At 45.2% G+C, this 21841-nt stretch overlaps 1 protein-coding gene across 5 annotated transcripts in view; it reads right to left on the minus strand.

Annotated features, from left to right (window-relative positions):
* CHERP (calcium homeostasis endoplasmic reticulum protein) overlaps positions 1-21841 on the minus strand; it is a 1035077-nt gene that overhangs the window by 877286 nt on the left and 135950 nt on the right. For all 5 annotated transcript variants that reach the window (XM_069649195.1, XM_069649194.1, XM_069649192.1 and 2 more), the window contains exon 4: positions 12032-12169. In XM_069649195.1, the coding sequence (XP_069505296.1) occupies positions 12032-12169 (138 nt within the window). The remainder of the gene's footprint in view (positions 1-12031; positions 12170-21841) is intronic.

Here is a 21841-nt window from a genome sequence, read left to right on the forward strand (position 1 = left end):
AGCCAATCGTCCAGGTAGGGGTAGACGTGGATCCCCTGCAGGCGCAGACACGCCACCACTGGAGTGAGGCACTTGGTGAAACCCCTGAGTGCAGTCTTCAATCCGAACGGGAGGGCCTTGAACTGGTAGTGCCACCCTTGGACCACGAACCTGAGGAACTTCTGGTGTCCTTTAAGAATGGGAAAGTGAAAGTAAGCATCCTCCAAATCCAACGACAGGAAAATCGCCCTCCTCCAGCTGTCCCAGCACGTGCTGGAGGGTGACCATCCGAAACTTCTGTGCCTTGATGTACTTGTTCAGTCGTCGCAGGTCCAGGATGGGTCGCCACCCTCCTGTCTTCTTTTTCACGAGGAAATACCTTGAGTATACTCCGGAGCCCCAGAGCCTCTTTGGGATGAGCTCAATTGCACCTTTCTTGAGCATCGCCCTTACCTACAAGAGTAGTTGAGGGATGTGGCTTGCTTGGAGGACGCCTTGCCCCCTTGACCTCCCTGGCGACGACAGCAGCAGGATCCACCCGACTTGCCTCGTCCTCTATAGGCTTCCTGCGACGAGGAGCGGGCCGCTTGGCGGTGCGTAGAGGAGCCACCGCCGAATCCCTTGGAGGCACCCTGCTTGCATCTGGAGCTCCGAAAGGACGGCCTTCGTTGCTGGAGAACTCCTAGGGCCTTAGCTGTCTCCGTGTCTGCCTTGATGGCTTGGAGGGACTCATCCACTGTTTTCACAAACAGGTTGTCCCTGTTGAACGGCATGTCCAGAACCTTGGCTTGTACGTCCTGGCGGAAATCCGTCACCTTGAGCCACCCTCGTTGTCTGAGGCAAACGCCCTTGCCTAGCTGGCGAAAACCGGTCTCGGCAATGTCCGTTGGCACCGTTATGGCGTGCTCCGACGCCACCTCACCTTCCTGCAAGATCTCCAGGGCCTCAGCCATCTTGTCGTCCGGTAGGAAGTCCAACAGGGGGGGGGGGGGTGTTCTTGTACCATAACTCCCTGTTATAGCGGGCCACGATCGCGAGGACGTTTGCCGCCTTAATCGTTGTTTCCGCCGACGAGATAACTCGTCCCATTGCATTCAGCTTCTTTCCTTCGCCGTCCGGCGGGGAAGTTGATGTTGAGGCCGATGCCCCCCCGCTTTCTTCTTGGCCGCCGCTGAGACGACCGAGTCAGGAGTCGGTTGTGCCCTAAGGCACAAAGGGGTCGCGTCGGGGACCCGGTACTTCTTCTCGTACCGACCCCTCTTGGCAGGCGTTGTAGACGGGTTCTTGAGAAGGGTGAGACCCTCGTCCCAGATGTCATCCAACAGAGGCACGGCGAGGACTGTCTTCCTCTTTGCCTCGCGCCGTTGGTAAAGGAAACCTTCCTTTTTCTTCTCTTCGGGGCAGAGCTGAAAAAGCTCAGATGCCCTGCCGATCATAGCGTGGAAAGACCCAATCTCGTCGGGGGGGTGGGGGGGTTGCCCGGGCTGGAGGCGATGGGAGCTCCGTCCCGTCGTCACCCGTACCCGTCGCGGCCGTTCCCGTGTCATCCCCAGGTACGGGGGACGTGGGCAAAGGCGGAGCAGGCCACGAGGGCTGAAAAGGTGGGGCTGGATGGGTCTGTCTTCTCTTGTTTGGCGGACTTCCAGACGGGCCTGGCTCCGGCTCCTCCGTCGGGCTTGGCTCCCGCTCCTCCGTCAGGCCTGGCTCCCGCTCCTCCGTCAGGCCTGGCTCCCGCTCCTCCGTCGGTGGTAGGGGCAATCTCGTCCTCATCTCCGAACATAAGGATTGTATTGGCAACAAAATGGCCGCGAGTTGTCCGGAAGCGACTGGTGCGACAGTTGACTAGGAACCTCGATGGCACTGCCGTCGCTCTCGTCATCCTCTTAGTCGGGATCCCTCCCGTGGGACCGGGCCTCTTCGACGCCCTCGTCGAGGCCCTCCAAGAATTCAACCAGTTCCTCCTCGGAGGCTGTGTCCGTGTCCACAATGGCCACCGGCTCCCCTCCCCCCCCCTCTTTTTCCACACGGGTCTTCACGGGGGTCTTCTCGATGGGCTTGAAAGAGGCTTCCCTCCGCGGTGGCAGAGAAACTCTGGGCTCCGAGGTCGCCTCCACTGGTGTAGCCTCCCCAGGCTGCGCCAGGGCCGCCGCGACTTCCTCAATAGAGGCCTTAGCCGGGTGAATCAAGGCCTTCACCACCTTCTGCGGGCCTGTGGCCTTCACCTTGGGGGGAGTGCCACCGCCTCAGTCCCCCTCGGCTGGATCGTTCGAGACCGACCGGGGCCTCTCCAGAAGCTTCGCCGGGTTCTCGGCTTTGCACTTCCCTGAACAGAGCGTTGGCTCGTGGTTGACGGTGCTGGAGAGGATGCGCCCTGCCTGGCAGCCAAGGAGCCTGACCGTTCTGCGCTCCCTGTGCCCGCGGACTCGCGGTGCTTTGCCTTCTGTTGGGCCCCTGTCGCAGGGGCACCCTCACAGGACTTAGAAGACCGCTCAGACTTCTTCTCACCTGACGGGCTCTTTCCTTCCAACCAGTTGGAGAGACGAAGATGTCGATCCTTGATGGTCCGTTCAGACATGTTCCCGCAAAACGCAGAGTCCTTCTCCACGTGCGTTTTGTCCTCATGAAGGCAATAGAGGCACTTCGAATGCTCGTCCTCTTTGAACACATTCTGCAGCTGGCATCCAGGGCAAACCCTGAACAGCTTTGCGGGCGTCGAGCTTCCTTTCTCCTGGGCCATGTCCGGGGTACGCCACAGAAACTTCTGTACTCCTCCAAGAAGCGTAACTCGACAAAAACTTCACCCTTGAGGGGCGTACAAAAATCCGAAACGGGTCCCCGTTAATCGGATGTAGAAACGGTGGAGCTTGAGGCTCTATTTGACAGATAAATTAGAAAATCTCTTTGAAAAAGCAGGAAAACGCAGCAAAAAGCTCGAGAGCGAAACACGAGGACTCCCAACACTTGAGCGTGCGGTAAAAATCTGAGGATGGCTGCCAGGGGAGGGGCTTAGGGAGAGGGCATTCATTGGCTGGGGGCAGTATGACCCAGAGATCAGTGATTGGTTACTACTAAGAAAGACTGATCAGAAACGAAACTGATGCTGATTTTTTCTTTACCGAGGATTCCCGGCCTGACGACGGGGAATATTCATGAGCATGTGAATCCATGCAAGACCCCATGGTGGAGAAGGCTGCTTCTTCAGCCTCAACATCTTCAGCCTGCATTGCATAGGCCACCCAATGTTTTGTTCAATGCCTTAATAAAGTTTATGGTTAAAACAAACCTTGCAAGCTCTTTGCACCGTGAGACGTCATAATGCCTTGGAAGACCTTTATTGCACATCCAGCACATGTCTTTCCAAGGGAATCTGGTGTTAGATAATGGGAAAATTCAAAAGACGTTTTCGCCGTAGATTAGCCAAAAAACATGCAAGCTTATGACATGAAATTTAGGTGAAATAACAAGTGGCCTTACAGACATTCTCTAAACGGAAAAGTGTAATGTCTTAGCCAACCCCCACTTTCCCTACTGCATTGTCTTGCGGCGAGATCGCCGTGTCAAACACTGCCACCACCAACATTTTGTTAATCTGAAATCGATTAAGCCTCAACTGTTTTGACTAGTTTAATGTTTAGATTGCTTTAATGATTCTAATTTTAATTAAAATTTTGAAATTAATATTAAATTAATAAATTTTAAATTAAAATTACATTTTGATTCTATTTTAATGATAACTAGTTTAGATTCCTTTAACGATGGAAAAATCAATCTGAGGAGGTTGACGCGTGAAGGACCATGGGTACCCGCACACGTAGGATAGGGCTAGTATTCCAGGAACGCCCCAGTCGACACTAATTTTCGGATTTCTAAAACAATACATAATGTTTTCTCCACAACAACCACTAGATGGTGACCTATGCAATGCATCTGAATAAAAGCAGACTGACAAGCCCAAGAAAAATATTTATATATTTATTTAGGTAGTGAGGCGGGATATATATTTAACACAACCTGGCACTGGTTTCTGCTAGTTAGGTGACATTTATGCCTCAAGATGTCAGATTGTAGCACCTATGCCTCTTTAAGACAAAAGAAAAAGTTTCATATGTGACTTTCCACCTTAAAGCCTCTTGTTTATCCTACGGTATAAGCCACATTAGAAAGACATCCCATTTCACAAGGAATTCATTGGTTGAATGAATTCAAACAATGAATGTATTTAATACCATGATTGGTGAAAAGATACATGTAGTGCTTCTTGGTGTATCAAATTATACTGTTTTGGTCAACACGTATTTCACTCAGACATTGAGTTTCTTCAGGGCCTCAGATCAATCCGCTTATAAACACACGGCTACATTGTGCATAAACGAAAGGAGTGTTTTCCTTACTCCTGGAAGATGCATTTATTTGAAAGGACTGAATATGGAAGCTTAGTGCAAAAATGGTGGATATTGAATTTGGTTCTTATAGTTTGCAGCCATGTACAGAATTCCCATGTAGTCACATTCTGTGTTCGGCTGTACATTTATGTTTGTGTATCCGCGCTCCGTTGGGTGGTCGGCTTTGGTGTCAAAATGGTGTGTTCAGTCTGTTTCGGTTTTAGGGTTGAAGACAGACTTTGCTTTGTCCCGTGCATCCTTATAGATGTCAGGGGTTGTCTCCACAGCTCAACCTGATGTCAGACCTAAGGAGCTGGGGTCCTGCTGCTAAGAAACATTTTATGTTTCATCTATTTCCTACATTTTCTTAGCACTGATAAGTCAGTATCTACATTCAATTAAAAGGCCTTAGAAACTGTTACAGTCTGAAATTCAGTTTTTCACTGTTGAAAATGTTTTAAGCACATGTATTTCTTTACACCTTGCATTTTCCAAGGGCATGCTTTTCATCATGGCAGCAATCAAAATGCGCAGGCCAATAGGAAGCATACTTTTGTGAATGACGCCCCTCTCGTTCTTTCAGAAAGGCTTTTCTCAGGTTACTTTATTTTGGTCGATTATCTGCACTTGGTACCGTAATTTCTCACAACTGCCAAGAGTTTGTTTCAAGGCCTAACAAGAAGCAATTTTATTTATACATACTGTCTAACCTGAAATTATTTAGAGCGCTCAGAGTGTGTCTCATTGAACCAGTCGCTAGCCCCACGCTCTCGTGGCTCTAGACCTTCCTGCTCAGTCATTTACACCTTGAAAGCATTTTGTTAGACTTTAGTGTCATTTTACCTATTCACCAGAATAGGGTGGCCTCCAATAATCTGCCCACAGAGTCGATTCTGAAAATCCATCTTAACGGGGGAATATGTTGAAACTAGGCTACAACTGTTTTTGAGAGTCTGGGGTTGCAGCCTGCTGCTTGTAAATGGTCACCACTTGGCAAGGGGCAGTAGAGAGAATGAATTAACTACCTGTAAGGTGGTAGGTAGAATCCTTACTGTAATTATCGACATATCAATTTCCCCTACTGATTTGTTGTACTGGTGTATGTGAGTGTCCCAAAGTTATCCGTAGAAGATGAAAGGCGATAAATTAGCAATGTTTAAAGCACTTAAACAGATTAAACAAAACAGGAATGCCAGTCCCTGTTCGGACAGGTTTATTTTACGAACAAGCCTAAAAGAATGACATTGAAAATATTTTTTTGTAAAAATGCAGACAGGCCTGAACAGAGGTCAATGGGCATAGAAGAGTTGCACAAATTTGGTTAACCATGTTAGGGCAGCTTCTCTGAGGTCAAACGGGCTTAGTAAAACCATTCAACTGAGACAGTACAAGACTCCACTCTTAGTATAAGGCTGTACCACCTGAGTATATGGTAACGTAGACAGAGCAGCCAGGCTTATCTTATGAGGGAGAGAGAGACGAGAGAGAGAGGGCTGTTGGAAAGAACACAACCTGTAGTATAAAAAGGATTCAATAGAAACACTGACGACCAGAAGGATTATACAAAAAATAAAGGCTCACTATAAATACAAGTAGGCCAAGTCAAGTCTTTGGGTGGGTACTGTTCATAGAGTTAAACACATTATAAAAACACAACACAATGCTTGAAGGTACACAGACCGAAGCATAAACCTTCTTCAGAAGACCTTACAGTAATTTAAAGGAAGTCAGACTGTATCATACACACTTAGTTTCTACCTCCATGAATAGGTGTGGCCTATACTATCATTTACTTTTAGATTACTTTAAAGTAAGCCAAGGGTAGTAGACGTGGTCAGTTATGCAGTGACGCTCAGCAAAGAAATCACATAGTAAAATAACCTGCAAGTACACTTTTCTGAATACTGGAACACTCAAAAGGAACAGTAACAACCTAGAACTACTTAGTAGGATAACAGTTATAATAGGTGAGTAAAACCTTTTGGTTTAACATACAATTATTTTTAAGCTCAGTGGAACACAGACTAAGATAAGCAAGAACTCTCTACACTAATTTAGGATTGCACCAGGCAGGCCAGGGGAGCTACACCTACAGAACACTTTTTAAAAATGGCACACAGCTATTCTAGGCAGGTAAAACCTAATGATGCAATATACTATTACAGTTGCTTTTCAGGTCAGTGAAACACAGACTGAGGTAATGAATAACCAACTTATTTTAGGATGGCACACAGCTAACTCAAGGTAAATAAATCCCAAATACACCTTGTTAGGGAGAATTCTCAGAAATGTGCTAATTCCCTCCACCTTAGAGACGCCCAGCAACTTTGCTGGATTTTGAGGACTTGATTTTTTAACCTGGAGAGAGCAAGACCCTTTTCCCCACTCTCGTATTCTAATGTGATTTTCTACACCGTTTCTTTTGATTATGGAGTCTAAAACTCCAGAGGCATCTTTTACAATTGTGTACCAAAGCACCTTCAATGCAGTGACACAGGGATGTCTTCCAGATTTCCCAAGGTTTAAATACCTTCTCTGGGATAAGCTACTGTTTCCCAGAGCAGTAACGTGAAATTGACTTTACTTGGCATTGTAACTGTCTAGACCCAGCACACACCATCTTACAATAGAGTGCTAGTGGGGTTACCTAATATCCCCTTTGTCTAGCCCATGTAAAATATTTTGTTACCCATTCCTCACTGAATGGCTGGTGGAAGTGGTTTCGTTTTGAACTACCGTGGTTAGCATTTACCGTGACCGTTCGTGGCTCTGGTAAAGCAACCTCAGGAGCCATCTTTTTCAAAATGGCGCAGAGCCATCTTTGATAAAATGGCTCCCGGTCGTCTTTTTTCGGCATGTCTTTGTGAAGGTCCTCCTAGAGTTTCTCTGCGCGCCAAACCAGTTTTGGTCTCTGTTCATTTTGCCTTTTTTGCAGGGTTTCTGAGTGAAACCCGTCTCTGGCTCAAGAGTGTCTGGGGTAGGCAGGAAGGGAGGGAGGTGCCCGAAAACTCAGTGCTAAGTCTCCTAGGAGACCCAAATGCACTCTGTGATGATTGGCTGGCTGACTGTCCGGCAAGGACAGCCACCCTGCTGGGTGAGTGACAGCTAGGCTGGAATGATTGGGAGAGAACTGAATAAAAGGCAAATCTTTTGGCTTGGAAGGCAGAGTCGATCACTGGATGAAGGAAGCAAAGAAGAGCTTGAAGGGGACGCCTGCTGCAACTCCTGGACCGTTGGTTTGCCGGGTGAAGCCCTGCTGCAGTGCCAACTTGGCAAGTTCGTATCGACAGAGAAGCCCCTGCAAGGACAACTTCTCCCTTTGAGTTGGTGGGGCCAATCGACTCCAAAGTAAGCCACCTGGACATCCATCTCGGAGCTGGTTGAATTGCCTCAGAGTTGCTGCAGGAAACTGAATACCCAGGGACAGTAACACCAGATTGTGTGCGTTGCTTTTAAGCTGGCCTAAAGCTTTTGGAAGATCCTCCGGACTCCTATGAAGCAGGACTGACCAAGCCTGAGCCCCCCTCAACAGAGTGCAGGACCCCAGAAGCAAGGAAAGTCCACCTTGACAGCCAGGAACCGCTTTGTTGCTATTTGCGGTAGCCGCAAGAAGCTGAAGCGTGAAACAGCTACTGAAAGTGAAGTTTGCCGGTTGCTAGTTTTGACAGGCCCAGTGCATTGAAGGAGTCCCCCCAACGTCCTCCCTCTTGTCCACACGACTGAGGCCCAGGAACAGAGAGATCTGTAGGGCTGCACAGGAACAAAAGTCATCAGCTGCAGCTTTTCTTCTTTAGCAAGGTACTGTAAAACAAGTCTGAGAACTTACCTCTTACCGTGAAGTGCTTGTAACTTCTGCAACTCACAAATCTAATCAGCTTGTGGCCCTACATTTGATTCTTCTTTTTATCAAAGACTCCTAAGAACTTGTGCAAAGACATTTCCATTTATTTACCTGAAGTGCTGCATCCTATACAAAGACTTTTGCCTATTGACTTTGGCTTAGCCTATTGAATTGTATGACTCTTCTAAGAGGATCTAAAAGTATTTGCCCCACTTAAGAATATTGGTGATCTCTTGTGTTCTAACGACCTTTGCCTTTTACCAACTTTTAAGAGTATTCTGAATGCCAACAGTAAGATATTAATGTCCCCAGCACCCTTGTTATTGAAGTCACCTGTGGGTGTAGGTTGTGTCTGAGAGCCATCCCAAAAGGGTCTTGTCTGATTCAGAAACTCTGAGTGTACAGTATTGAAGTGTATTTGTGTGTTACTAGTATTTTGTTCCATTCTAAAGAAGACTTTATAACAGACTGATACATTAATAATTAGTTGTTTATGCAAGAAACCTTGCGTGTAAGAGTTTATTTGAATATCTGTAACTGTGAATCTTTGTGTAACTCCACTACAGCTCACATTTCCCCCTCTTGAGATGAGCCTGGCTGCTCAACAGGCTGCCAAAAATGTGTAGTATAAGCTTATACCAAAGATTGGGTTGCCTCTACCTGTAGTCATAGACGATTGTAGTGTTGCCAGAGGGTACTGCATACAAACTTTGCCCAACACCTTTTAAAGGAGCTTTCAGCAACTTAAATGTAACTATAACCTAAGGCAGACTTCATCTAAACAGTCTAACAGCAACTTACGGGAAGCAAGACCCAACGGGGGCACTCATACACTTATACCCTAACAGGAACCGTAAGGTGAGGTCAACAGCATTACTTTTGAGGAAGAGGCACAACCAATGGACAGGTGAGTAAAATAACCTTACATATACTTCAGAATGGTACAACACACGATCAAGGTAAGTAAGAACTTTTTTTTTTAAACTTTCACTCAGAGTTACAGTTACCATCCAACTCCTTCACAAGTACTTTTAACACTTGATAAACTTTTCAAGACAGAATCCTTTACTTATCCAGTCCTTACCTATTCTATTGCATGAGTTCACTCCGAGGACGAAGAGGGACCCTCCTGGTCTAGGAGCCAGCTGTAGACAGGGTGAGATAGGGTTCTGTTGCAAGCAAAAGTCAGAGTTCCTGTTTGAAGACTTTACAAAAAAGTAAGTAGTTCACTTTAAAGTTAGTTAGGGTCCACAGACTTCTGAGCAGACACCCTATGAGGATTCCAGCAGTGGGACTGGGTGATGTGGATGAGAGGACTCCCAATCACAAAAAACACCAAGGTTTTACAGAAATCACAAAGGCTTAAGGTAAGTAAATACCCCAGCTAAAAGTAACCTCAGAGCGGAAGAAGAGTTGCAACAGTGGAGACTTCAGGATCTTCAGCCAAACACAGTCGATGGATTCCTTGGTCATGAAGACAAAAGACCGGACTTTGAAAGGAATTTTGCCGCAAGGATCAACAGGGAAGGCTCCATGCAAGAGTTTCTTTGCGGCTGGATGCGGCTCTGTGGTTTTGGCACCCTTTTCAGGAGCCAGAAGAAGAATAAATATTGCTGGTGGAATTTTCGTCACTTGCAAGGTCCATCACTCCGGTGAGGGGACTTTTCGGACTCGATTCACGTCCCTGGAGGTCCAGCAGGATGCCACCAAAGTTTCAGCTCAATTCGGAATTCAGAAGACCATGCGCTGCATGATGGCTCGAGTGCCCAGGGTATTGCAGCCCGGCAACGGTCGCAGCCAGATATGGGATGGCTCAAAATGCAGGTATTCTGGATTCTAGTGGAACTAGCCAGGCTCTGGGACGGGGTCCTCATTTTCAGAGTCCCCAGGTGGCTTGCAAGGAAGGGTAAACAGCAGGCTCCAGTTACACAGCAGGCTCTCCAGTCTCTGAAAAGTGTCTCAGCCACGTTTTCTTAATCTTACTCTTCAGATTCAGGTTCGGTGGTCGACTAAGTCTTCAGCTTCCAGGATCGGACTTGTACGGGAGGATAGCTCAACGGCAACGTGCTCGCCTTGGAAGCAAGACAGCACAGAGCAACACAGGTTCGATCCCCGGGTCCGTGTTTAGAAACCTCTGGGTATTAAGCGCGTTATAAATAGCATATCATATCATATCATGCAGGAACCCAGCCAATAAAACGGACCTGCTACATTCAAACATGGGGTGCCAGAAGTCCATTCAAAACAGCCTGTCTCCCAGTTTAAACTGGATTCTCGCAATCAGGCTGGAAGAAAAGGGACTGCAGAGCTTTGGACTCCTCCCTCAATTCCTGCCTTTAAAGACACTCTGGAGCCGGGGCGGGCTTCACTGAGATCTCCCACTGAAAAGACAAATCACACAAGGGCAGGGAAGAACCAACAAAGGACAAGGAACGCTAAAATGGAGGAAAAAAAAAAGACAGGGTCATTTTGGTCAAATGAGCACCCATGGGTGACTTTACTGGGGCTGCGGAAACAGCCTGTGGTAAAGGTGAACCGAATTAGTAAAAAGGTTCACTGCCACCTGACATTAAAGTTAAGCTTGTCCCTGTAACAAATGTTACAGTTAAAATGAGAAAGGAGTTAACATTGTAGGTTCCCTGCACTTCAGATAAGGTGGGGTGTGGTGGTCTCATCTAAATAAAGTTTAGAAAGAATAAAATAGAATTTCATTCCTTGGGAACTGTAGTTCTCACAAGGTTAGCCAGAGGAAATGAAAAGGCGGAGCCCAAAGGGCAACCCAGCTAAAATAGGCAGCATATGCCAAACGCTGGCAAAGAGGACAACATTAAAAAGGACACTATGAAGAGTCTTATAAATGAGACCCATAAAAAGAGTACATTTATGTATTGCATTTTTAAAGCGCTCACACAGCCCGCGGACATCGAGTCGTCGTTACATGATTTTTTTTTTTTAGTTGCGTAATTGTTTTTTATAACGCGCTTAAATACCCAGAGGTTTACTAAGCGCGGAACCGGGGATCGAACCCGTGTTGCTTCGTGTCGTCTTGCTTCCAAGGCAAACACGTTGCCGCTGAGCTATCCTCCCGGGACTAAATGGATCTGTAAGTGTGGAAAAAGGTTCCCACTCACTGAGGTATAGGGAAAAATAAACTACCATTCCAGCAAAATGTTCTGGGGTTTCACAGGTGAAGTAGATTTAGCAATTTGGTTACAATCTTACCCAACATATGTGATGTGTGCCTTTATTATACTAGGACTGTACTGAAAGTTTGATAGTTATTTTGTCAAAATCAAGAGAAACTATATTCTAAAAACAGCTCCCACTTGATACTATCCATCAGAATATTCACTTCTTTATGGTTAATTAAGATATCTAATATGATCAAAGGCACTAATCGGACGAAAACACAGATTTCTCATAACACATGAAATAATCATGGAACCCATCATTATTCCCTACAAAGAATTGCAAGAACGCAAACGGAATACAATTTGCCAAACATGGCTGTGATTGGGTGAAAAATAAACAGGCCTCAAAGCATATTTAACAAGTACACGTGGGATAGAGCTACAAAGTCACAAAATGAACTAATATATTAATCAGGAGATTAACCATTAAGCATCTCATAATGGAGGCACTACACCTTTGTAGTCTTGTAGTCTTAGATTAGCAACCTGAAACTAAATGTTGGCAGGAGATGATCCTTGTTCACGGGTCTAAAATATTGTAGGTTTTTGCTACGAATAAATCAGATGTTCATCAAACATGAGATCACTATGCCACATAATGCAACTATCTTCAGTTCAGGACATGCTCCATCACTTACCGAGATTGCATCTTTTGTGCATGTGTCGATTATAGGCTGTAATAAATTATCAAACTCCCCCGTGTCTAGCTGGGTATCCTCCAAGTTTTTCTGCATCTGCTGTTCCATTGCACTGGTGACTGCTGCAGTTATTTCTTCCTACAATAACAATGAAGTTGTAAAATAATGCATTACCTTCAAGGAGTCACAAAATGTGTCCATGTACTTGTACCAGAACTATGCTGCGTTATGGCATTTCTGTCTTCAAGACCCAATGCAATGCAAAATACATTTTCTGAGTTTCATGAATTACTATGTTTTATTCTGAGAAAGTCTACATCAAAAAAGTTGTTAGTAAAACACATTTATTTTTTACGAGAGTTCTTCCTAGCAATGTTGCTTATCGGGGGGACGTCAATGTGGTGGACCACGTGTGATGATTCCAAATGTGTTTCTCATCCTCCACCCGACATCCAACATGGCCGCCGATTCTGTAGCCAGAAATCGCCCACTCCGTGATCCTGAGGAAACCAATTCCAAGATGGCCGCCGCAGCGGTAACCATCGCAAACGCACAGCACAGGCTAGTTGTTCTCTCCCAGGAAGCCTCTCAATCTTCCACCTTAACTTCCTGTTTACCTCCTTATAACCCAGCAACTTCAGAAGGAAGAGGCGTTGCTACTCTCACAGGAGCCGGCACACGCTTCGTAAGTCCGCTTGCTAGAATTACGAAAAGCTCTCTCTTCCAAACAATTCCTCTACTCCATACTCACGTTCTTGTTTTCCTCTCCTCCCTTTGATTTCAGAAGGTATTACGGAACCCTTCTTTTTCATTTCCGGGATCGGATTTTCATCTAAGCACGCTTAGAACCGGAATCCTCTTCATACCTCCTTCTAGTGAGTTCCTAGGTACAATCTGTGGTCCATCTTGTTTTCGGTGATCAGACTTCGGATCTTCATTCTTCATCCTTCCTTTCTAGCGATATCCTGTTGGAATTCTTTGGACGCTTCTTTTCTACTCAGGCTGGCTCAAAAAAGACTTGAAAGAGAAAGGGTAGGGTTACCTCCTTATCCATCCCGCTATTTCAGGACTATATTCATTTATCCTAATCTTATGGGTTCTCTCTTTCTACCATTATAGAATCACTTACCTTTTACTTTCCAACGGAGATCCTTTACCTCTCCGCACTCTTCCTGTTAGACGCATGGTAAGCTTCTAAAACCTTTCTATAGGTATTCCTTTTTTCACCAGACTATCAGGATTAACTGTGTTTCTTTTACTTACTACATGTAGCCCAGTAACTAAAACAACTCGCCTAAATCAGCAGGAAATCAGCCAGAAGAATACCCAGATCAACTTTCCTCGCCTGGTCTTCACAGGGAAACAACGTACCCCAGCAGCTCTTCAAGGGTTTTATTCCCCACGAGGGTTTCCCTCAGGGTTTCACTGAGGACAAGCTCTTGCAGGTCCTTTGAGAAATCCTCAGGAGAATTTCTCTTATTCTTCAAAGGATCACACCTATTCGTAGAAACACCAGGGGTTCTTCGGGTACCTGTTCATCCTGCAAGATCCCAGGTAGGTGGTCTTTGCTTCTTTTCCAGAGTATTTTGGAACAAATTTGTTGTCGATTCTTAAACAACCATAATAGTCATAACAGTTAGCAACGCCCGAGTGTACATTTGTTCCTTTTACGCTGGGCAAGAGGCATAAGAATCACAAATCATGGATTCACAACAGCAGCAACAGCAACAGCAAATCCAACAGCTGATTGCTGCCGTTCAATCCTTAACTACTGAAGTACAGCAGTTAAAACATGAGAATAATTCCTTAAGACAACTCCAACAGCAAACGGCCCAACAGGCTGCAGCCCCTCGTACCCCACACTGCTCAGAAGTTCCTCCAGGACCCTTACCTGGAGGACAGTTTGATGGTAACCCGCATAAGGTTAAGGAGTTCTTAGACTCCTGTACTGTGCAATTTGCCTTTAAAGCAGCGTATTTTCATACCGATAGAGATCGTGTGGGATATATGGTCGCACAAATGACTGGACCAGCACTGGCTTGGGCCACACCATTAATCACTAACAATAATCCCATTTTAGATTCTCATACTGCATTTTGCAATAGCATCCGTACCATGTTTGGCCGTCAAGAGATTCGTGTGGCTTCACAGGAACACCTCCTAGATCTAAAACAAGGAAGTTTAGACATTTTGGCTTATATAACCAAATTCAAGCAGATGGCAAGTGAAACCACATGGTCAGATGACGCTCAAGTCACACTCTTCAGAAGGGGATTATCTGAAGACCTCAAAGACGAGGTGTCTCGGGTCCCACGCCCCACTACACTATCTGAATTCATTGCATTGGTAATGCAAATTGATTACCGCATGAAGGAAAGAGTACTAGAGAGAAAGAAGGGAAGGAATACACGAATTACGTTCGCTCCTTCTTCCCGTTCACAGTCTAACGATGAACCTATGCAATTGGGTACAACAGCTCGAGGTCCTTTGACTCCCGAAGAAAGAAACCGTAGGAGGACCTTGGGTTTATGTATGTACTGCGGTTCGAATAACCACATGGTACAGGATTGCCCAATTACACCACCTAGGCGTTCGGGAAACGCCAGCTCCCGGCCGTAAGAGGAACCACGGTACGGGAACCAGCATGTAAACAAGGTTCCTCTCCAACATCCTTCTCATCCTTCTGTACCAGTCAGAGTAATTCTCAGATGGTGGTACTCATGGTATCCTTCTCTTTTGGTAATCGTCTGCTTCAAAACATACCAGCTCTAGTGGACAGTGGAGCAGCCGGAAATTTTATTGATGATCAATGGGCCATTTCACACGGTATTCCTAGGTCCTCAAAGGTAGAGCCCATTCCAGTGGAAAGTGTGGATGGTAGTCCCTTGATTTCCGGGCCCATCAAGGATCATACCAACCCCTTCATGATGATCATCTCAACTCATCAAGAGATTCTTACATTGGACATTATTCGAACAGCCCATCATCCGGTAATTCTAGGATTACCGTGGTTAAAGAAACATAACCCGTTTATTAACTGGACAGCTGGATCTTTCTTTCTGGGATCTGAATACTGTATCACCCATTGTGTCAAGAATCAGCAAACGGTGAGGGTTGATTCGGCTCCAGTACCCTTGAACAACCAATGGGTAACCTCTCTTAACCAGGTTTCTGGTCTTCCAGAATGTTATCATAAATTCCAGGAAGTTTTCTCTGTCTCAGAATACACTCAACTACCCCCTCACCGTAGGGATGACTGTTCAATTGAGCTGGTTCCTGACCAGCCATTACCTTTTGGACGAATGTACATCTTGTCTGAGAACGAAAAGGAGGTTCTTCGTGAATATCTCAGAACCCATCTAAAAAATGGACTGATTACCGAATCCACTTCACCTGCTGCTGCCTCTCTGTTTTTCGTTTCTAAAAGAAACTCCAAGGAACTCCGTCCGTGCATAGATTTCCGTGGACTGAACAAAATCACAGTTCCAGATAAATACCCTATGCCATTAATACCCGACATCCTTGAAGCAGTCAAAGGGGCCAACATCTATACCAAATTAGATCTCAAGGGTGCATATCATCTCATCCGGATAAAACCGGGTGACGAATGGAAGACGGCATTTCGAACTCCGTTTGGACATTTTCAATACAGAGTAATGCCTTTTGGTTTGTCCAACGCCCCGGCTATTTTCCAGAGGTTTATGGATCATATCTTTGCAGACCTGTTACTCCACAATATGGTCGTCTATCTAGATGATATCTTGATATTCTCTTTCAATGTCCAAGAACATCAGAAACATGTTGAAGAGGTGTTACGGCGGCTCCAACAAAATCATTTGTATTGCAAGATAGAGAAATGCTCCTTCCATCAAACTCAGGTTACCTACCTAGGATATGTTCTTTCGGCCAGAGGAATGGAAATGGACCCTGAAAAGGTTTCTGCAGTTCAAAACTGGCCCACTCCCTCTTCCGGCAAAGACATCCAACGCTTTGTTGGATTCGCAAATTTTTATCGAAGGTTTATTCCCGAATTTTCAAGGCTCACCCAACCTTTGACAAATCTGCTCAAAAAGGGAATAAAGTTTTCATGGTCCCCTACTACAGATCAAGCATTCAACAAACTTAAGGAGTTGTTTACTTCAGCCCCTATCCTGTTGACACCGGATCAATCCCGCAGGTTCATTGTTGAAACTGATGCCTCTCAGTACGCCCTAGGTGCTGTTCTGCTTCAACTTGATAATTCTAATCAAGAACGCCCTGTAGCGTATTTATCCAAGACACTTGCCCCTGCTGAACTGAACTATACAGTTCTGGAAAAAGAACTCCTTGCCATCAAGCGAGCCTTTGAAGAATGGCGCCATTTACTCTTAGGGACCAAACATCCAGTTGAAGTCAGGACGGATCATCATAACCTTCGGATCCTTCAATATGCACAAACCTGCAATAGCCGCCAGGCTCGTTGGGCTCATTTCTTTTCTCCATACAGAATTACTTTTTCATTTATCCCTGGAAGGGACAATTCAAAAGCTGATGCTCTTTCACGCAAGGAACACCTTCCCAACGAACCATTTAAAGCAGAACCCATCTTTCCCCTTACGGCTTCAGGGCTACAAACCACATCAGATTTTTTGTCACGACTCAAGATTCAATCTAGACACATTACCAAGGACCAATTATCACGTGCCAATAGAATGACCTTGACCAAGGTTGATGATTGCTATTTTCATGGAAATAAAGCTTTCATCCCCACTCGACCCCTCCAAAAAGAAGTCTTGGACATGTGTCACTCTTCATTGACAGCGGGACACCGTGGGTTCCTATCAACTCTGGAATTGATGTCACGTTATTTCTGGTGGCCGACATTCCGGAAGGATGTCAAAGAATATGTTGGATCCTGCCCTGTCTGCTTACAAACCAAGGTTCCTCGAAAAGCACCTCTTGGAGAATTGGTAAAGATGCCATTACCCTCTCGCCCTTGGCAGATAATATCAACGGATTTTATCGTTGACCTCCCACCTTCCGGGGGTTGCTCCACTATAATGGTAACCATCGATACCCTGACTAAGATGGCTCACTTCACTCCACTTGTAGGATTACCATCGGCAGCACGGATGGCTCGCATCTTTATCAGTAACATCTTCACGTTACATGGTTTACCCGAAACTATCATCTCTGACAGAGGGTCACAGTATACCTCACGATATTGGAAGCTTATCTGTTCCCATCTTGGTATTTCTCGGGCTCTCAGTTCCGGCTATCACCCCCAATCCAATGGCCAGACCGAGAGACTTAATCAAACACTGGAAGGATATCTCCGAAGTTATGTATCAGCAGCTCAAGACAACTGGAAAGAACTTCTACCCATGGCCGAGTTCACATATAATAACTCATACCATTCTGCCATTAAAACAACTCCTTTTAATTGTACTTATGGATTCAACCCCACATCTTTCCCCACTATGAAGAAATCTGAAACCAAATTTCCAGATGTGGACTCTCTAATGCTTCAGATACGTCACGGGCATAGTTCAGCCTTGACAGCACTACAAAATTCTCAAAACAAAAGAAAGTATTTTGCAGATCGACACAGAACCCCAGCTCCAGTGATTAAAAAAGGAGATTGGGTATGGCTATCCTCTAGGTTCCTTCCTCGCCATCTAGTACCATCCAAACTCTCTCCACGATTCTTTGGTCCATTTCGGGTCATTTCAACTATTGGTACAGCTGCCTTTAAACTCCGACTTCCGGTCTCCTGGTTCCGGATTCATCCGGTCTTTCACGTCTCACAATTAAAACCTGACAATCGAAGTACTTTTCATCCTGTGGTCTCGGTTCGCCCTCCCCCAGAAATGTGTAAAACCGGACCAGAATATGAAGTTAAAGAAATTTGTGACTCCAGATATCATCGGGGTCGGCTACAGTACCTTGTGGACTGGAAGGGATATTCTCCTGCCGACCGCACATGGGAACCTGAAGCTGCAATTCATGCTCCTCGCCTCGTTAAGAAATTTCACCTCAAACACCCGTCTAAACCGGGAGGAAGCAGGTCTAAAAAGGGGCATACTGTGATGATTCCAAATGTGTTTCTCATCCTCCACCCGACATCCAACATGGCCGCCGATTCTGTAGCCAGAAATCGCCCACTCCGTGATCCTGAGGAAACCAATTCCAAGATGGCCGCCGCAGCGGTAACCATCGCAAACGCACAGCACAGGCTAGTTGTTCTCTCCCAGGAAGCCTCTCAATCTTCCACCTTAACTTCCTGTTTACCTCCTTATAACCCAGCAACTTCAGAAGGAAGAGGCGTTGCTACTCTCACAGGAGCCGGCACACGCTTCGTAAGTCCGCTTGCTAGAATTACGAAAAGCTCTCTCTTCCAAACAATTCCTCTACTCCATACTCACGTTCTTGTTTTCCTCTCCTCCCTTTGATTTCAGAAGGTATTACGGAACCCTTCTTTTTCATTTCCGGGATCGGATTTTCATCTAAGCACGCTTAGAACCGGAATCCTCTTCATACCTCCTTCTAGTGAGTTCCTAGGTACAATCTGTGGTCCATCTTGTTTTCGGTGATCAGACTTCGGATCTTCATTCTTCATCCTTCCTTTCTAGCGATATCCTGTTGGAATTCTTTGGACGCTTCTTTTCTACTCAGGCTGGCTCAAAAAAGACTTGAAAGAGAAAGGGTAGGGTTACCTCCTTATCCATCCCGCTATTTCAGGACTATATTCATTTATCCTAATCTTATGGGTTCTCTCTTTCTACCATTATAGAATCACTTACCTTTTACTTTCCAACGGAGATCCTTTACCTCTCCGCACTCTTCCTGTTAGACGCATGGTAAGCTTCTAAAACCTTTCTATAGGTATTCCTTTTTTCACCAGACTATCAGGATTAACTGTGTTTCTTTTACTTACTACATGTAGCCCAGTAACTAAAACAACTCGCCTAAATCAGCAGGAAATCAGCCAGAAGAATACCCAGATCAACTTTCCTCGCCTGGTCTTCACAGGGAAACAACGTACCCCAGCAGCTCTTCAAGGGTTTTATTCCCCACGAGGGTTTCCCTCAGGGTTTCACTGAGGACAAGCTCTTGCAGGTCCTTTGAGAAATCCTCAGGAGAATTTCTCTTATTCTTCAAAGGATCACACCTATTCGTAGAAACACCAGGGGTTCTTCGGGTACCTGTTCATCCTGCAAGATCCCAGGTAGGTGGTCTTTGCTTCTTTTCCAGAGTATTTTGGAACAAATTTGTTGTCGATTCTTAAACAACCATAATAGTCATAACACCACGCAAGTTAAAGTTCTCAAGAAGAACCTGCCCATAGGTTATAAGGAATGATTTACTGACGGTGTACACCATTACGGTAAGCTTCCATCAAAATTTCCTAGGATGGAAATGATTCTATGCCTATTCTTGTACATTACCACAAAAAAAGGAAATCTTACAATGGAAGTGAAATGCTGCATTTCTTTTTTTTTCTTCTCTTTTTTTTATTTATTAAGTGCATATGGTCAAAAAACGACCTTTCACACTACACCATAAAAGCAAATACAAAAGGTTCTACAACAGTATACATTGATTATATCCTATCATTTTGTCAATAGCATCATGGTGGAACATTCGATGACATGCTTAGAAAAAATGCCACAGCAGACTAAAACCATTCAAAAATTATTAATTTGATTATTCTTTGTTAAAAACAGTGCTTATATACTATTAAATACATTAAAGAAAATTGGTTTATTACAATTGAAGGAGCAATCAATTTGGCTTTCACAATCTACCAAATATGGAATGCAGCTGCGGTTGTGACCAGTGATTCCGCAGAGAATATATATCGCTCCAAAATTGGTCAGATTCAAAGTGAAATTTGACATAGCCCTTCTTGTACAGTGGAGTCAGAGAGAAACATTGAGTCAAGACATGGAGTGCTGTTTTAATATATTTTGAGCAGTATCTACATAATCGCTGTTCCCCGGGAATCACTCTCCAGGCACCGGTGTTCCCCAGGAATGGTAAGATGTCGAATCTTAATTGTAATATATATCTGATAAGCTCGGGATAGCGGGTTTTAGTTCGATAACTACGGGGACCCTCTGAAAACCTGCTGAGTGAGAGATATTTAGGTCATTCAGCCAGGTGAGCAAAGGATTTAATTTGGTCAAAGTATCTGGTTTTCTTTTCAAATTCAAGTAAAGGAAAAACTGACTGCTGTTATCAGAGATTCATTCATACCGATATCTGTGAGATGTTTTGATACTTCAGCCTCCATGTCTTTCAACCAGATGGAACTGCTTTTCTTTTGCGCATGTTCCAGTGCAAGTCCAAGAAGGTTTCAGATGGGTTACTGAATTTGATCTTGGCCTAAAACCTAATGACTGCGACCCTCCAAATGGAAAGAAGAGACTGGAGTCTATGCTCCAGTCTAATCGCTTCCACTGGTACAGCACTAAGCAGTTCTAGTAGTGATTGCAAATTCTTACCCTCTAATACAATGTAATGCCCTTGCTGGGAAGACTTCTAGGGCATACAAAATGCCAGCAGTCACTGAAATCCTGTAGGCACGGACCTATAGAAGCACCACCTAGGTCATTTATTGCCCGCCTAATTGTCAACCACTTCCTCCAGGCCTTTGGTGGGATGGAATCTGCCAGATAGGAAGAAGATGGGCCAGATCGAATAGCAATACCCAGATATTTATATTCCCCCAGTTACTATAGCTTACTAGCACCCAGTCGTCAGACAAATGCCGGATTCCCATAGGCCATTTTGCCAACTGTCATGATCTTCGTTTTTTTCTGCATTGATCCTCAGACCATAACTGCTCGAAACAGATGATGCATTTCCATCAGGAAGACCATATTTACAGATACAATTCCTTCCTTCCATTTTTTAACATTTCAAATCCCAGCCCCAAAACTCTTGGATAGTCACTCTGATAAGAATAAACCATGCTCAGCACAAAATGAATAGGACATGAATCAACACAAAGTAAACATGCTGGGCAGGCTACTAAATTATAGTGCCAAATCCTTGATAATAATAATAATAATAATAATTAGGCTTTTATATAGCGCTACAAACCCTCAGGTATCCGAGCGCTGCTTATTATTACCCACGGTGTGTGGTGCTCATTTATCGACCTCGGAAGGATGAAAGGCTGAGTTTGGCCCCGCCGGGATTCGAACCTGCGTTAACAGGCTCTGCACGGGTGTCAAAGCGAGCGCTCTACTCGCTGTGCCACTTGACCGGCGTAGTTAGATAAGAGGATTTAATAAGTGCACTTTCACCATTACCATCTCGTCGTGTGTGCAATATATATATTAAAGTATGCAGAGTCGGATATTAGAGGTTTAATAGCAAAAGTAGAAAACATTTTCCATCCTTACCTTTGTGCACAAACACAATATTTAAACAGCAGAGGCAGTGAGAACATCAAACCTACAAACAGGACATATGCCCCCAGCTCACACTAGAAAATAAATAATGAAAATGAGCATGCTCACTGGGTGCGTCAACTAGTCCGGTTGCTCAAAACCCTGGCTGAATTTAACAATTTAGTCCCGGGTTCTGAACAGTGGGGGAACCCGCCGGTCATTCCTTCCCGCACTACCCGTCACAGACCCCTGCCAGCCCCCCCACTTACCTGTTGCAGCCCCTTGGCACTGCACCTTACTTATCCAACCCCACTGAAGGCCGCCATGGAAATCGAAGAGGGGTTTCGCACTACCGGAGCCCAGACTTCCAGTTCCATGGCAGCCATGTTAGGTGAGGAATGGATTGGTATGAATCAACGGGTAGCGCCCT

The sequence above is a fragment of the Ambystoma mexicanum genome, chromosome 1p (assembly GCF_040938575.1).
Source record: "Ambystoma mexicanum isolate Mex_15411 chromosome 1p, UKY_AmexF1_1, whole genome shotgun sequence".
Lineage (NCBI taxonomy): Eukaryota > Metazoa > Chordata > Amphibia > Caudata > Ambystomatidae > Ambystoma > Ambystoma mexicanum.